The 17,858-nt window shown below is 51.4% G+C and overlaps 1 protein-coding gene across 1 annotated transcript; it reads right to left on the bottom strand.

Moving 5' to 3' along the window:
* Positions 1–352: 352 nt before the first annotated feature.
* Positions 353–17,467, bottom strand: GLTP (glycolipid transfer protein). The gene is made up of 5 exons (XM_084649135.1): positions 17,306–17,467; positions 4,634–4,695; positions 3,712–3,845; positions 2,307–2,457; positions 353–1,350 (listed from the first exon to the last, which is right to left on the bottom strand). The coding sequence occupies exons 1-5, from the start codon at positions 17,406–17,408 to the stop codon at positions 1,168–1,170; spliced, it is 633 nt and encodes a 210-aa protein (XP_084505261.1). The 5' UTR covers positions 17,409–17,467; the 3' UTR covers positions 353–1,167.
* Positions 17,468–17,858: the final 391 nt, after the last annotated feature.

The following is a 17,858-nucleotide window of genomic DNA, read 5'->3' on the forward strand; positions in this document are numbered from 1 at the left end:
TGCACCTCCACACTGGTAGAAGTGTGAGGAGCAGGATAGTCAAATAAAGTTTAAATAGCAAAACATAAGTCAGTTGAACTAAAGCTAGATCCTACTAAACAGCAAATAGCCCCATCTGCCGGGGAGATACAAGGACTCTGGATCTGAAATAGGTAATTTAGCTACTAGGATTATCTAACTGCACATCTAGGACTCCAGACGTTTGCGGAGTGAAGCGTCACATTATCAAACAGATGCTCCATGTAAAATTTAAGGGAACAGGTGGGTGAGGAGACATTTTTGTACCTATGGCACCAAAGGAGAAGGAACTTCTCTAGTCAGACGACTTCAAAAGAAATTTTCAAAACAGATGTTTCATTTTCAGCATTTATTTTAAGTTCTCCCCCCCCACCTCCGAAGTCCTAAGGTAAGGCTCAGTTGTGCTGCAAACCACTATTAAGGCAACTTGCGTCTCTGGAGCAAAATTTTTAAAGAGACATATGGAAGTTACAGGGGGTTTAATTTGGAGTAACTGTCCCTGAAGCAATAGTTAGGCAAAAGAAACCATTCCCACACTGGAGAAAACTCAGAATCCTACAAGATTTCAATGCGACTCGGGGGGGAAAATCACTGAAGGCTTATTCTCTTGCAAATTTCTGACATTATTTTTGAGGCTTCTTAGTCACTCAGTGTAATCAAGCTGTTTAATTACATTAACCCCACTCTTTTCAGCGCACAGGACATCTTAGGTAACTGCTGCAATGAGAGTACAAACTCCTATGGTATCTAAATATACAGACAATCCAAATTATACACCAATATCTTCGTAAGATACACGCTTATTGAAAACTGAGGCGGAGGCAGAGCCAGACAATAGCAGCAGCTAAGCATTGTTGTCAGTTACACCTCATTCCCCCAGACATGTTTTAAAGAAATATGTTAAGAGTAGAAAGTTTCATTGCTCCCCAGTTGATAAACAGGTGTTTGAAGTTCCATGAAGATTTGAGATACAATCATGATTTTATTGCTCTGTTTCTATAGAAAACCAGGCTATTCCTTCCATATCCAGGCCAGGAATCAGTCACTTGATGAACGGGAGCAGCCCCAGTGCTCAATGATTTAGGGTTCCCACTTTAGGATTAAGGTAGTGTGTACTTTATACTTGGTGGTAGGCGTCCTGTGCAAATGTTAAGCTTTGTAGTTCAGTTCTGCATTCATTTTTGCGTACATGTCATAAATTGCATCCAGCATAGGAGTGGCTTTCGCTAGGAACTGGTGGATCTTCTCTAGAGTCTCCTCCTCGTTCACTTCTTTTCCTTTCTCAAGAGCCTTCAGTAAATCCGACTTGTATGGAAGAGCATAGACGGATCCCTAAGAGAGGGAGAAAGCACTTGTCATGAAACAGAGGTAGGCAGGACACCTGGTGCGCTTCAGAGTTCACACTGGTTTTTGTACAAACCGACGATAAAACGAGCCCCTATCTTGGGCTGTATGTGCCCTAGAAGCTGCATGGGCTCCGCACCTTTAAGCAACAGGCCCACAAGTCTTAAAGCTAAAGGCAGGTGCAAAACTTAGTTTCCTTCTAAATTGCCTAATTTACTTCCCCATGATAGAAGATTAAATCAGCACTATCTCCCTTGCCCCCCGCCAAGACACCCCCTCTGAGCTCACCGTAGTCCATTTTACCGACGAGCCGTCAGCCACCACAAACTTCCACTGCCTTGCCCAGGCTCCCATTAGCTCTATTAGGGCCCATCCCGCCCCGCCCGAGTGGAACACTCCCAGCTCCGCACCAAAGTGAGTTCTTACAAGCGCAGCCGAGACCAACAACCTGCCACACAGAAGTTGCTGTGACAAGCGTCTACAATGGCAAACTTGGATAGCAACCCCACTGGCTACTCAGAATTGAGCATCTCCTTGGGATCAGGGATACTAGCCCAGAGCCCACAGGTCCCCTGAGGGGGTCCCAGACATAGCACCCACTGGCCAGGATTTCCAGGAGTGACTCATGACAGAGGCCCAGGGGCTGGGTTTTCAGCAGGCAGGAGCTCTGCACTCTAAGTCAGGTTCCTTTATGGTGTGTCAGCAGACTCCCAAATCCTGAGACACTTTGGAAAATGGTGTCCCCTCCCGGCCAAGCCAAGGAGAAGCAGCGGATCAGCACCCAATCCTGCACTCCTTGTGCAAGCGAGACTAATGGCATTTACAGAATGAGCATCTGGGCACCGATTCCCCGCAGCCTTCACTATGAAGCGCTGCGTCTGGAGCTAGGCCTGCCCTGTCAGTTGGGTGTCTCTCCCCCGTTCCCTTTGGAGGCAAGCACTCACTGAAAAGACCTTCTGCAGCATCCAGCCATGATATTTTTTCAGGGCTATTTCATAGGCTTTCAGTGCATTGACTCGGATGAGGTTCGGGTTTTCCTCATCCCTCTCGCCATCCGAAAGGCTCTGCAGGAGAACTTGAATGAACTTCAGGCCCCTGAGTGATTGAGAAGAGCACAGAACAGGCGTGAGAGGTTTGCACTGGACACACAGCAGTCCATCAGGCATTTCACAATTCAACTATCAGCTGTCAGCCCAAGTTATGAGAGAAACAGCATCTGCCAGCTTGGCAACTCCCTGCAAGTGTCACCCATGGTACCAGTCTCAAAACGCCTCCCCGAGGGAGGTTAACAGGCTGGGACTGTAGCAGGCCCCGATCGCTGGCCGGCCAGTCCCAGGACTCTGGATTTCTTGCACCAGGGTTTTCACATGGCCCTCTCCAGAATTTACCATTCCAGCCATGTATGCATCAGGGAACACACACGGTCTAGGCCAAACTTTTTTCTTTCTGAGGCCCCCCCACCCTGACATACCATAAAAACTCCAGGGCCCTGGGGGGGTGAGGAGAGGGACAGAGGAGACAGGGGCAAGTTCAGGGCTCCTGGCTTCAGCCATGGGGGTTCAGCCTCAGGGCTCCAGACACTGGGAGGGGTTGCTTGGGACTCTGGGCTTCAGCCCCATGGCTCTGCTCATAGCTTTAGCCCCTGGGGGGAGAGGAGAGGAGAGGGGGGAAGGAGATGCACTGGGGCTTGGAGCTTCAGCCCTGTGGCTCCGCTCCTGGGTCCTGCCCCACTGGGGCATGGGGCTTTAGAGCCTGCAACGGGTGCCAGGGCTAGGGGCTTCAGCCCCATGGCTCTGTTGACTTTAGCCCTGCTGGAAATGCAGAGGCTCAGGGCTCCCTCTGGCTGTGCTCCCAGCTTCAGCCCTACAGGGGCGCTGGGGCACCAGGCTTCAGCCCACCGCGGGCGGCGAGGGGAAGGTGGGGGAGTTTGTACACGCCTCAGGGCTCCAGATTTCAAGCACTGGGTGGAGGGGTAGGGTGGTCCCAACTTCAGCCTCATGGCTTTGGCTTCACTCTTATGGGGAAGGTCAGCCTTGCTGGGGCTCTGAGCTTCAGCCGTGGGGCCCCGCAGCCCCCTGAAACCAGCTCACAGCCCCTAGGTGGGCTGTGGACCCCTGGTTAAGAACCACTGTGCTAAAACAGACTGTACACATGGAAGACAGCAGCATTGTTTTACCAGGTGACAGACATACTGGAGGGGGACAAATTAACAGCAACAGAGTTTTAACTAGGCCAGAACCAAGAAGAGCGACTCATTCTCTGTAGTGAAACCAGCATTTTGCACGTGAGTCTAGAGAGCCAGAGAGTTACAGCCACAAGTGTGCAACAGCCACAGAATCCACATTTCACCTTTTTAGCCACATTAGTGCCAGCGTTGCACCTGTTTTCGGCCACGCTGGTCCATACATTTCCTTCTCCACTTCCAAAATGTTCTTTAGCGTTTTGAACTTGGTAGGATTTGATTCATAGACTGCTCGGATTTTCTGAAATTGACCAAAGAAAAGATTTCAGAGCTCTGCCTGAAAGCAGTCTACAGCCTTAAAAACCAGCGTATCGCAATTAAAATGCACAGCGCTGACCTCTGCGCTCCCATTAGAGGCAGTTTAGCAACGCAGCGCGACATTGCAGGAGGAGGAGGGAAAACGGTCTAAGTATCTATCCAAATTCAGGGTGTTTAACATTGGTAGACAGCATCACAGCTGTATACACGGGGAAGTCAGGGATGAACTAGCCAAAAAGCATGTTTGCTGGAAACCCAAATCCACAGAACCGCAGGCTCCGTCCGGAAGAGGCTCCCATTTTATGACTGCAATGTAACTAAGAATACTCCCAAGGCCTACTGGAGACATTGGCTCGGTGCTCATGCCAACTCTGGTCCTGGTATTCATTGCTCTAGGCACTGTGGGGATTTCAAGCAGAAGCAGCTAACTGAAGAGAGGCCAGCCAACGCAGAGCCAGATCCGGTGGAAAGAAACCAAAGAGCCAGTGTCCATCCTGAACTTATATAGAGGTCTTGGCAGGGGTACAAAGCAAGAAGCAACCCTGGACCAAATGCTCCTCTGCTTGAAACAGTGTTGAGAAACCCAGCGTCCCCCTCTTCTCCATCTCCAAGTCACAGCTTGCCATTCTGACAGCTTCACAATGGAGAAATTCGCCCTATTCAAGTCTCCCCAGCACAGCACAATTAGTGACTGTAGCCTTTAGTCATTGGAGTTTGGTGGCGTGGTGCAAGTACCACGAGAATACGGATCTCAGGGATACCCCTTCCTACCTTGATATTTCCAGCAAGATCTGCTTTGACTGGCGAATACACTATTGGTGTCCCAAGGCAATCTAGAAAAAAAGAAAAAAGTGAGGGCGTGTGTCAGGAAGGCCAACAGAAAGAGGCAGTTTGTGTCACAGAGCAGATCCCCGAATCAGGGCATCCAACCAGATACCTCTGAAATACAGTCCAAAGGCAACAGATCCAGAACATTTCACAGGTACAAACAAGCCAGGGTGAAACAAGCAGGAGGTATCTGCAAACAGCCGAGCTACAAAGGGGGTGTCCAGTGGATAAATAACCACACGCACTTGGGGCAAAAAAAATCATTGGCAGTTCTACTGCTTCTATCTTCACAGCACTTCGGGGACAAGCCAATTCAGCTTCAGCTCTTACTAGTCGGTACCACCAATTTACTGGTGCGGGAAGTGAGTCCTGCTTAAGATCAAAATGCTCAAGGCAGTCAGCTTGGTAATGCTGTATTGCCACATCACTTTAGACTCCCCAGTTTCATCTTCACGCTGTCTCTCGTCAGCTGTTCAGCAAGCTTACACATGTCCCAGTTTGAATGCCTTCCTTTGCTGAGGAATCTGACTTCCCAGCCCCCACTCTCTCTGGCCTTGTCCTCACTACTCAAAAGGAGCAATGTTGGCATGAGCTGTCCGGAGGGAAGAACAGCAGGGACAACAATGTACTTTAGTTTTACCACGAGGTCAACCCCAGGTGAGTGTCTAGTGCTGGCCACGCCCAGCTTACCTCACTATAAAACTGAAGTGGCATGTCTTCATTGTGCTCTTCCCTTGGGACAGCTTACACACTAGTTACCATGAGGTTAAGGCACACCAGGTTTTAGCAATCTATGGATTCGGATTACTTCCTCTTCCGTTGCTGTGAACCTTATTTTAATCAAGGCTGGTTAACTGAAGGGCAGCGGCACCAACTATTAGTTATGTTTCCGTTACTGTGTAACATTTCTCTGACCCCTGAACAATCCTTCAGAGAAATCCTGGACCTTATTTGCATAGGACTGGCAAGGATATTTCGATCCAGCAGAGATGCTAAGGGATACAGATCCTTTACCGCTAGGTCATGGGCCTGAATTTAGATTGAGTTGAAACTGACCAGGAGTGGGGGGGTCTCACTTGGACAAGCACGCAAGGCAGAAAACCCCAGCTCCGCGGTCAGCCCCTTCCCAGCAGTGTCGGAGGCACCAGAGGCTGAATGAGATCCCACTCACCCTTCCCAGCGCTCCCATCAGGCTGGGGCAGAAGCACACTGACAATGGGAAAGAGGGAATGACGAGAGCAAGACAGAGCCAGGTCAGCATCATGGCTGCCCAGGACGCTCCTGCACTTCACTTTCATCAAATTCCCTTTATTGAAGCCTGAAGCTTTAATTCCTTGTGCTTCAGCCAGATCCCCAGAGTTACGCACAGAGATGGGGAAGGGCCCCGGCACACTTGCACGGCTAGCTCTTGAGAACATCTCACCTAAAGCGAAAAGTTACTCCAGAGGACAGCCCAACAGAGCACCAAGGGCCAGAACCCTCATGCAGTGAGGGCCATGTGGGCAGGTACCACAAGCATTTGGGAACCATTTTCACACCATCTCACTACTTTACCCAACTTGAAGGGTGTTTATGTTACTGTACTGTGACTTATGGAGTTCGAACAAAGGGTTTCCATAAAATCAGTGCATCTAATTAAAAGATACAGCAAGTCATTTATAGTGGCAGGCAATCAAGACAGCCATTATACTCTGCTTTAGTTGGGGGACTTTTGTAAAGCAAGTCTCCCACAATAGCAGACATTGTCAGGAGCACGACCACTGAGGCAGCTCCTGGAACAGGACACTAGCTATTGTCTGATGGACATTTAACTTAGCAACAGATTCCACCCGTGCAATGAGAGATGGATGTGGCCTGAGAACTACACATCCTGACACCAGGACATGGAAAGGCAGCAGAATCAGCACTCCGGGTTTGCCACTAAAGAGCATCAACCCAGGAAATGCAACTGGGGCAATGCACGCAATATGCCCGCCCCTCAGGGGCTGGGGCCGCCTGGTACAGTGTAATCCCCACTGGCAGTGTGCCTTGGGCACCACACTCCCCACTGATTTTTCTGCATGGGGCTGGCCAGCTGCTTAGAAAAAAGTTGATGTACATATTTCATGACACCCCTGCCCCTCCCCCACCGATGGAAATACCTAACAGGCTATGGAAACCCTATGAGCCAGCAACCTGGGACCGCCAAGCCCATCCACGCTAGACAAGTGAACTGGTTAGTTGTTTCCATGGGACAAGCTCCTGAGGCACCCCACCCCCAATCCACAATACACTGATGGGAGGAGTCTGACCTAGGACATACATTACTGCAGCACCTAGAAGCCCCAGTCCATCATTGCAACAGCTGAAAAGGAGAGGACACGGGCACAGCTTTGTCATGCTATATTCAAGCTGAAAGCCAGACTTCCAAAGGAGATGGCAGCCGGGCGAGGTGCAGGGTCGGCTGGAGGGAGACGGGTCAGGAGCAGAGGCAGATCCTGAGCCTTCGGCATCAGGATAGTTGAGATCGTGCAAGTGAGCTCACCCAGAGAGTGTAGAGGGAGAAGATGGAGAGCAGAGCAGAATCCCCTCCAGGAACAGCCAGACAAGGAGGAGAACCAGGTAGTAGTCAGGAAAGCTGAGGGGGGACAGGATGCCAGAAGGAACCTGGGCCCGGCAGGACCAAAGCAGCAGTGACGTCCACGGCGGGATGGGCTGAGAACGAATACCCTCCATGCAGAGATAGTGGGTTAGGTGGGCAAAGTGCTGTTTGCAAAACCTCTTCTCTGGCTCCCCACAGCCCATTCTACTTTGGGGAAAGGACCCAGGGCTGCCCAGAAGGGAGCCATCAGACAGCCGTGGTGAGATCCCAATCAACCAAAGCAGCAGCCATCCTGGGGGGGGGGGGGCATTGCTTTCCAACAGCCGGACATGCCCACAAGCGGTTTCTTTCTTCCCACCATTAACTTGTTATAAATTTCAATATACACATACAGCCCCCCCCATCCCTCCATAGGCAAGCTTCTCAACATATTAACCCGCTGCTACCTAATCTTTCAAGATTTGATTATACACCATATGACTCAATCGTTTGCATTACAGTTTACAATTGGTTTATAAAAACCAAACTAGTTTTAAATCTTATTCTGCCTTATTCTACATACAGAGAAACTGAAGGGGAAAACATTAGAAGAAGATAAAGAAGAGAAGCAAAATTCAGAGGAAGGGCAAGAAGCAGGGTATGCATTTAACAGAACCATTCAGATCCTTCTAGGCAATCATCCTACATCTGAGGGTCTCTGTTATGGTGTCCAATTCTTTCCATAGCAGTCTGGCTTATGTTGTCTATGCTCCAATCGCTGACTGCTTTTTGGATTCCCATGTTTGAAGCACTACTCCTTTAGCAATTATTAGTGCTCTACTGACACAAAGGTTTTCAGATTTATTCAGCTTCCAATGAATATCCACTAGGTTTTAAACTACGTGGTTAGCTTGTAACAGCTTTATTTGATAGGAAAATGTTAATTCAGCAATTAAGCTCTGCCCAAAACCTGCGGGTGTAGAGGAGCATTCCCAGAGTTTACAGCCATAAGCTGCTTCTTGCTCCCGTAAGATCTAAAAGGCACCTATTGCAGCAGCCTGTCCAAGGATACATTCAGCACAAACCCTGTCCTGTGAACACAACTGCGCTGCATTTCACATTCCTGTTTTACCAGTTTTAGCTCAGTTACTCAGACCGTTTCCTTCTGCTTTTCATCGCCCCAGAAGGCGGCATATTGACTCTTGCTGGCTGCCTGACCCTAGCAGCTTTTATGCCATTTAGTGAGGCGCCACCTTCCTATTTCATCCCAGGAAGAAATCCGGGAGAAGCTGGTGATAAAGCTGAGGGTGAGAATCAGCCCTCTTTCCTGGTTCTGCTACACCAGACACTTGATTTGCTCACAATTTAACAGCAGAATATCCCGTGTTGAAATATCCCAATGCCATTCATTGTGGCCTAATAAAAATCAGGATTTTTAGGGCTTGTCTACACATGAGTTATTCCAGAACAGATCACACTTGAAATCCACACCCTACTTTGATCCGAATTAACTTACAATTGTAAACAAGCCCTTAAATTACGCTACAGATGTGTCAGTAGTTACATAAAACCATCATTACAGGGATTTGTGAAGGAGATGGCTGCTAATGGCTTCACTGTGGTTCTCTTGTGTCTATAATGCAGGTTACTCTGGATACTGCTCCCTAACACAACACTTTCTGCACTAAGGGAGTTGGGAGCTCAGTAAGGTCGCAGTGTGATAAAGACAAGCCCCTATTGCTAGGATCATCTGGCTGCCCTATGCTGTGTTTGAGGGTTGCTGGTGTGAGACAGACTGCTCCTCTCACACAGCAAAGCTGGTCTGCATTCCTGAAGGGCTGACCCAAGGAAAGGAATCCTGGGAAATGGAGAAGGCTCTTGGAGTGACAATACATGCCCATTACTTCACTTCAGGCTGCAATCTGGTCTATCAAGCTGCCCTCCCACAGCAGCATCCTAACAAAGTCCTCCCCCAGCCTGATTTGAGATAGTGCCCTAAGAACTCAACCAACCTCTAGTATTATGGAGGGACAGAAGCTATGAAGTACTATAAAGGTCACTGCACAGAAGACTGAGCTTCCAGTGACCCGGGAGTGAGGGGGAACAGGACAAGGACAGCAGTCTTTTGGTTAAAGCACCAGACTCCAATCTGGGTTCTATCCCTGGCACTGCCCCTGATTTCCCAGGTGACCTTGGTTAAATCATGGTCTTGTGTTGCTGCTCAGCTCCCTCTCTGATGTGGTTGGGCTAGCCCAGGGGGCTCTTACAGTGACCAGTTTGACTCAAGGGAGTTTGAACTGTGTGCTTCGGCAGTTTTCTCAACTCAGTAGTTTAGCCAGTTGGATGGGGTCTTTGCCAATTAACCTTCTACTGCATGAGTTGTCCAGTGATGCAACCCAACCAGTCATTGGATTACGATATGATTGAGTCAGTCAGACCGCATGTGGGATGATCCCTTTGTAAGAAGTTTTGGTTCTCACCCATGAGCACTCCCCGCAGGCCAATAGCAATGATGGGCGTGCCAGCTAAAGACCTGCTTGGTACTTTGGGGAGGTTTTAATGCATCATATTTCAAACAGTCTACTGGGATGCAGCTAGGGGCCTGGTAAAGAGCGACATTTTTGTTCAACAGATCTGCTGCTCCCCTCACGTGAATTCAAAGTTACTGGTTTTCACTACAGGCAGCAAACAGTGTTAGACTCTATAACCAAACTGTTAACTTGGCTCCAGTAACAAAGCCAAATCCTGCCTTCATTCATCTGTCATAGACAACATTTATGGCGCTGCCAGAAGAAAAACAGCTTTTCCCTTGTACTCTGAGAAATGACAGCCACCGAGACGAGCATGGAGCCTCTGCTGCCCTTTCTACACCGCTGATTTGTGGCACGGGGTTTCCCTTCACACAGACTGTTCTAGACCCTCCCTGCACCAAGCTGGAGGAGGTTTTGTATGATCACAGATTCCAGGGCTGCAGGTGTAAAACAGCTCCACATTGGAAAGAGTCTCCCTCCCCAGTCAGGGTTGCCAACTTTACTACTGACCAGAGGTTCTCTCACTCAGCGAGCATCCCTGTCCATCTCTGGGCAAGGGGTTCAGCAGAGCCAGGGAGCTCAGAGGGCTTTTGTTTGGTGTTTTAGACAGATGGCATAAGAGTAACTCTTCAGCAGTATTGTAAATGGTGACATCCTACTGGGCCCTAACTCCCTCCATTGACTCCAGGAAGCTCAAACATGAGCGGAACAAGGTCATACAGTAGCATCTCTTGCTGAAATAGCCGATGATGTTCTTCCAACAGCTTTACCTAATCCACTGGCCTCCAACAGCCAGTAGGAGCTCAGCATGTTACAATGCAGTGGGACAAACAGGAGAGGCCTACAATGGAATACAGCGTGACCAAGTGGACTGAACACAGAACAAGGAGCCAGCAATGCCCAGGCACTAGCCCTGGCTCCACTACCCACTTGATGTAGACCACAGACAAGTCACTAACAAGTATATACATTTAAAAGGCACCCATCACCAGAGCAGCGGAGTTCCACTTAATTTATGTTCCACATCCCAGCAGGAGAGTGAGTTTGTGTGTGTATGGGGGTGGGGGGGATGTGAGAAACCCTGGATTTGTGCTGGAAATGGCCCACCTTAATTATGCACATTGTAGGGAGAATGGTCACTTTGGATGAGCTATTACCAGCAGGAGAGTGAGTTTGTGTGTGTGGTTTTTGGGAGGGGGGTGAGGGGGTGAGAGAACCTGGATTTGTGCAGGAAATGGCCCAACTTTATTATCATGCACATTGTGTAAAGAGTTGTCACTTTGGATGGGCTATCACCAGCAGGAGAGTGAATTTGTGTGGGGGGGTGGAGGGTGAGAAAACCTGGATTTGTGCTGGAAATGGCCCACCTGATAATCACTTTAGATAAGCTATTACCAGCAGGACAGTGGGGTGGGAGGAGGTATTTTTTCATATTCTCTGTGTATATAAAGTCTGCTGCAGTTTCCACGGCATACATCCGATGAAGTGAGCTGTAGCTCACGAAAGCTCATGCTCAAATAAATTGGTTAGTCTCTAAGGTGCCACAAGTACTCCTTTTCTTTTTGCGAATACAGACTAATACGGCTGTTACTCTGAAAATATCCCAACCTGGTCAGTCAAAAGACAATTCCTGCCTCACTCAGAAGGATGCTGCCAGGATACTTCCCACCCCACAGCACTGCAGAAAGGTTAATGCTCGCTCTTGTGCTGTTACCCGCATTGTCCAAGCCATTAAAGAAAAGAGTTGTTCTTCCCCTCCTATCCAGTAGAGTCATTCACCTCCCTGCCTGTCAGTGCTTACCTAAGTCATGCTTATGCTGCCAAATCACGTAAGAGTAAATATTGGGTTGGAAGGATGGATTCATGTTACAGAGTGCAACATACCTTGCGGATTTTTCCTCTTGATCAGAACAATAGCAACAGCAACACCTAGTAACTGCTGCAGCTCACACAAGCAGTCACAACTTAGAGACCTCCTATTGTTTTGAGTGGGGCTTGGGATAGTAGTTCTTGCTCTAGATTCCCTTCACTGACAAATATTGGTAGCCTTCCAAAGACAGTCACTGTTAGCACACTGCACAAGTTCTTTTTATATACATTGCACACAAAATGACTCAAGGGTAGATGCCTCCTTCGCTTGGACACCATGCCACAAGAGAAAGCAAAGTATCACTGGTTTCAGAGTAGCAGCCGTGTTAGTCTGTATTCGCAAAAAGAAAAGGAGGACTTGTGGCACCTTAGAGACGAACCAATTTATTTGAGCATAAGCTTTCGTGAGCTACAGCTCACTGTATCGGATGCATTCAGTGGAAAATACAGTGGGGAGATTTATACACATAGAGAACATGAACAACTTCAACAAAAAAACCTTCCTATAAAAGGGCAGGGTTGGTGACAAGATTCAGTTACACTCAATTATGAAGCATGCTACTTATCCGAGAACTGGCCTGATTCCTAATATGCTGCATTCCACTTTCTTGTGCAGAGTAATTTGCAGGACAGATAGCCACACAGGAACATACCAATGCTTTTGGCTGTCAAACATTTATATTAAAACGTGTTTAATTTACTGTGACAGGACAAACCCACATGCTCAGGGAAGCAGGTAGCTTTCCTAGGAAAGTACCATCGCAACAGCTGCAGAATCTAAACTTCCATTCTAGCCCCCCGATGGTAACAATAACTCTGCAAATGCAAGCAGAAGGGAACTGATGCAGTCCTACAGATCCAAGGCCTCTGCCAAGCTACAGCAGAGTGAAAACCGAATTATTCCATCAGTTTTATTGCTGCTAGTCAGAACTCTGGGCAGCAATGAAACTAACAGAATCAAGTCAGCTTCCTCACTGCTGCTCAAAAGAGCTGTAAGTCAGTCTCCCACAAATGACAGCTCTTGACCTATTAGGGGGTTACAGGAAAGGTGTAGGTGGATTTCCTGTCACTGCCCTCCCATGTCACTCCTCACCCCATGCATGCTCTGGAAGCATTCTCCTCCCCTCCCCCGCTGCACTCACTGCTGCTGGGCCAGGGAAGTGGGATCCAGGCAGCGGCAGCACAAAGGAAGCAGCTGGAGCCAGCAAGCAGAGAGGGAGGAGCTGGCTGAGGCTGCAGAAGGGGGAAGGGCTAGGAGAGCAAGAGCAAGGGAGGACTGGGGGGAGCCAAGCAAGAGGCTTGGGGGTATAGGGAGGGGAGAGCAGGGCCCTGGAGGGCTAAGAGGAGCAGCAGCAGGGGAAGACAAAATGCAGTTGGTGAGTCACCCCAGTAAAAAGTTGGGCAATGACTAACAGCTGAGGCAAGCACTGGAGATATCCACTGGGAAGGCAGATCAAAACCTGAGTTCAGGAGACAGGCAGAGTCGCTGACCCCCCTCCCCTGCAAAAGCCAGGAGGCTGGGGGAGGGTCAACACTTGCAAAGAGGAGGATGCTGGGATTCCAATGGAAGTAGCCTGAGAAGGTAGGGGGCATAGAAATTGACTGCTCACCTGGATATTGCCCTGGTCAGTATCTTTGGCTAGTAGGTTTAATCCTCTGGCTTTTAGGTGTGGGGTACAATTGCCAAACTTTGCGAGTGCCTAGGTGGGAAGGAGGGAAAGCTTTACAGAAAGTACAGTAGTGAGAAAAGGGTTGAAAACTCGGTTTAGGGAGAGAGAGATGGATGAAAGGATGAGAAAACAGTCAAAGACCATGCAAGAAGAGATGCCCCATGTCTTGTTATAGAATAGCACAGGGAAGCAGAATTCACCTCTGTGTGGGGTGAAAGAGGAAATCTTTAGAAGGCAGATGTACCCAAGGTATGAAGTTTAACTGCCATCACTGCTTGAGGATCAGCTGATCAGAGGAGGCATCTTCCAGGAATCCCTGGAAGTTAGGATCCACCATACCCAAACCTTACATGAATTCTCAATCAGGCATTCACCAGAGTCCTAAAGCTTGGGCAGGATGACAGCTTGTGCCAGGTCTCTATCTCCTTTCCTGCCACAGTAATAATCATAAAGCCTGTTCTGCTTTAGCTGCAACCCTGTCCTGCAGATGTGAAGAGTGGGGTTTTACTTTAAACATCCCTGCTTAGTTGACCATGCAGCCTGCTCAGTTGAGTGCTCACTTACCAGCCAAGTCCTGAGAACTGTCCCCTTCCCCTCAGAACTGATATGCAGATTTCAGCCCAGAAAGGGAAACCATTCTTACATCCCAATCACTGAACAAGACTGATCCAGTAACTTGCCTGCTAACAGCTGCATTCTCTTCACACTCAGCCCCATCCCCAGGTCTCACGTGGAACAGAATGTCTGTCTCAGGAAGCAGAACAACATTTCAGGTAGACTTTTTTTTAGTCTGACCTTCTGTGTAACACAGACCAGAGAAAGTCACCCATAAATCCTGCATCAAGCCTTGTGGCCTACTGGTTAACTCCCCTGGGGTGAGCAAGTAAACAATGTATCGTCCCATCAATGCCTGGGGAGCTTGTTTTCTAGGACATGTTTTAGACTGCCAATTCCTTGGGGACCAGGCAATGTTCTCCCATTTAAATCCATTACAGGGGGTGCTGCCAACTCAGCTGAGGCAGAATAACTGTGATGCACTTTTCCCCAAGCGCCATCAGGATATTTAATGCCAGGGCGTGGGGGGCTGTTCTTGTAAATGGAGACAGTCCAACTACAAGTCTGAGTATGATCAGTAGATTTGGGGGAGCAGGGAAAGAAGGAATATCCTAACCCCAAATCCCCCTTTCCTTGAGGGGGTAACTGAAATTATGGAAGGCTACTGATGCCCTTTCCTGGGGTCAGGCAAACACTCACTTGTCCTGTGGCTCTTCCAGATACACTTTTCTGGACACCGAGTTTCCCGTACAAAGCCCCTGTGGACCCAACACACTATGTAGCCTTAAATGCTGCCTTCAGACCCCCCTCACCTTATTCTAATGCAACTAATTCAGATTAATTTTAAAGAGGGAGACTTCTGTTTAACAGTCACCTCAGCCACCTCCCAATACATTAAGATCTGGGAGAAGTGCTGGAAAAGTTTGCCATGATCAGAGTCCGAGTTTAGAGAGAATCGTAACTTTACACCTGCCTGTGCCCCTCCTCTTAGGACATTGTAACAGAACCACAAGCCAAGTCTCCCATGCTCATGAAAACCAAACAGCCCTCCCCTCTGCCCTCCTTTTAGATCAAGGCTGTGCTGGGTTTGAGGCCAGAAACAGCAAGCAGTGCTTTAAACCCCAGAAAGGAAAAGCTTCTAACAGAAATACTGGCAGACCCATCAATACAGGACTCTCAGTGAGATTCCTAGACAAACAGACCATGGCATCTCCACACACTTAAACTGGTGACCATGTTTCGGCGCATTTGGCGGATGTAACCATGTCTTACAAGAACCCCATATGCCGTTACAGAGCTGTGTAAATTAACGCAGGGCCCCTTGAAAGGAACCCCAGTAATTTTTTTTTAAAACTAATCAGTGGCAGCATTCCCCCACAAGCCGGAGAGAAAGCCTTCTCTGACAGGCTGTACTATAGAGCTGAAGTCAGGCAAGCAGTTTAGGTAATGCTAAGGGTGTGCCAAGCTTTTCTATTTTCCATAGTCCCCCTCTCTCCAGTCCACTCAGGTACAAATTCATTGCATAGCCAGACCGTACGCAGGTACAAAGACTGGTGTAGACTAGGCCTTGGCATATTATGTTTCTAAGGTGTTGACATTTTGTGTCAAGTGTTGCTCACACCCTTGTAGAGCCTTCCTGTTCAGCAATAAGCTGTAATTGGTATAAGCAGCTTTATACCGATATAACTGATCCACGCTAGGCACTGTACATCTTTAACTGGAGTACAGCCATCTCAGGGCTCGTCTATACACACAAGCTGTACTGCATTAATTACACCGTTTTCCCTAATACAACTTTCCCTCTTACATTTAAAAGGCAGCACATGAAACACCAGAGCCAGTGCACTGGCAAAGTGCTAGAAATGCCTTAACTCAGAGTTAACGAGCCAGCTGAACCCTCCCATCCACACAGAGCCTCTCCAACGAACTCCCATGGGTGTTGCTAACCCTCACACCTCTCTGGACACAGCTGCTGAGGATCTGGTACAAGGTCTCCTGACTCAGCTCCAGGCAATAAGCACAGTGTGCCAGACAGTACAGTCTGACCCGCTGTCTAACTGAGCGCATCCGAGACAGCCTGGAGCATCCTGACACTACCTGAAACAGAAAATCGAGCATTGTTGAGAGGGCTGGGTACACGAGGGCACAGCGAGCAAGCGAGCTGCAGGGCAAAGACCAAGAGAAGGATCCCTGAGCTAGCAAAACTGCTGCTGTGAGAAACTGGCTCAGACTTGAGAGATATCCGGGGCAGATGCACCCTGTGGGCTATCCGCAGACAGGCCACTGGGTCGGACTCGTCCCCAAGGCAGAGCAGCAGCTGTGCTCGACATCGGTCTATCCCGGGTTGGGCTGCCAGGGCTGACCTGGGCACACATCTCCCCTCCCTGGGACAGGGGCCCAAGCGCACAGGGCGCGTTCGGGGCCAGCGTGTCCACAGCACCCCGGGGCCAGAGCAGGGTCTGTTCGGCTTCAGGCCCAGCCGCCTGGCAGGGAGCAAAGGGCTCCCCTTTGCCTGCGCCCCACCACAGAGAGCTCAGGCCCAGCAGGCGGAGCGTGAACGAGCCGCATCCCCGGCGGGTCGAGGGGGCTCAGCTTGGCTCACCAGGTACCCCCCCCCCCCAGCCCCGGCCAATCCCACGGGTCGCTTCCTCCCCACCAGCCTCCCCCCTTGGGGGGCCGCTTCCCCCCGCCCAGTGCCGGCCAGTCCCTGGGGGCCGCTTCCCCCCCCAACCCCCCCATTGGGAGCCACTTCCCCCCCCCCCAGTGCCGGCCAGTCCCCGGGGGCCGCTTCCCCCCCAACCCCCCCATTGGGGGCCGCTTCCCCCCCCCAGCGCCGGCCAGTCCCCGGGGGCCGCTTCCCCCCCAACCCCCCCATTGGGGGCTGCTTCCCCCCCCCCAGCGCCGGCCAGTCCCCGGGGGCCGCTTCCCCCCCAACCCCCCCATTGGGGGCCGCTTCCCCCCCCCCAGCGCCGGCCAGTCCCCGGGGGCCGCTTCCCCCCCCAACCCCCCCATTGGGGGCCGCTTCCCCCCCCCCAGCGCCGGCCAGTCCCCGGGGGCCGCTTCCCCCCCCAACCCCCCCATTGGGGGCCACTTCCCCCCCCCCCAGCGCCGGCCAGTCCCCGGGGGCCGCTTCCCCCCCCAACCCCCCCATTGGGGGCCACTTCCCCCCCCCAGCGCCGGCCAGTCCCCGGGGGCCGCTTCCCCCCCCCCCAGGGCCGGCCAGTCCCCGGGGGCCGCTTCCCCCCCCCAACCCCCCCCTTGGGGGCCACTTCCCCCCCCCAGCGCCGGCCAGTCCCCGGGGGCCGCTTCCCCCCCAACCCCCCCTTGGGGGCCGCTTCCCCCCCCCAGCGCCGGCCAGTCCCCGGGGGCCGCTTCCCCCCCAACCCCCCCTTGGCGGCCGCTTCCCCCACAGCCCCGGCCGGCCCCTCACCGAAGAAGGGCGGCAGATGCGCCACGGCGTCCAGGAAGGGGCCGGTCTCGATCTCCCGGTCCGCCGGCACCACCCGGAACTCGTGCTCCAGCAGCAGCGCCATGGCTGGGGACGGGGCCGCCGGCTCCACGCGCCCGCCCGGGCTCGACTGAGCGCGCGGGGCGGCGCTCGCAGCAAGCGCCGCTGCAGGGCGGGGCCCAATTGCCGGGCTGTCCCGTCCCGCCCAATCCCCGGGCTACCTCCGCCCCAGCAGCCCAATCACCGGGGCCCGCCCCGCCCCCGGGGCTCCCGGACCCGCCCATTCCGGAAGTGAGCATGGGCAGAGGACGGGTTGGGCCAGCCACGCCTCCCCGGGTCCCGCGCGCCCCCTCGCGGTGACAGGGCGCGCGGCAGGCGCAGCGCATGGGCTAGCCACAGCAGCGCCAGGCGGCAGGCCTGGGCCCGGGCATGGGCCTGCGGTGTGGAGCCCGGGCCCTGGGACGTGTTATTTACCCCATTTTACTCCGTGTAACGCACCACAATGGCCACCCAATGACATCCAGAGACAGCAGGC

The sequence above is a fragment of the Lepidochelys olivacea genome, assembly GCF_965140295.1.
Source record: "Lepidochelys olivacea isolate rLepOli2 genome assembly, chromosome: 15".
Taxonomy (NCBI): Eukaryota; Metazoa; Chordata; order Testudines; family Cheloniidae; genus Lepidochelys; species Lepidochelys olivacea.

Coding starts and splice junctions, on each gene's coding strand:
- GLTP (XM_084649135.1), bottom strand. CDS start 17,408: ATGGCGCTGCTGCTGGAGCACGAGTTCCGGGTGGTGCCGGCGGACCGG. Junction 3,846..4,633: donor ATCTTGCTGGAAATATCAAG/GTAGGAAGGGGT, acceptor GGTCAATTTCAG/AAAATCCGAGCAGTCTATGA. Junction 1,351..2,306: donor TGCTGCAGAAGGTCTTTTCA/GTGAGTGCTTGC, acceptor TCCCTCTCTTAG/GGATCCGTCTATGCTCTTCC.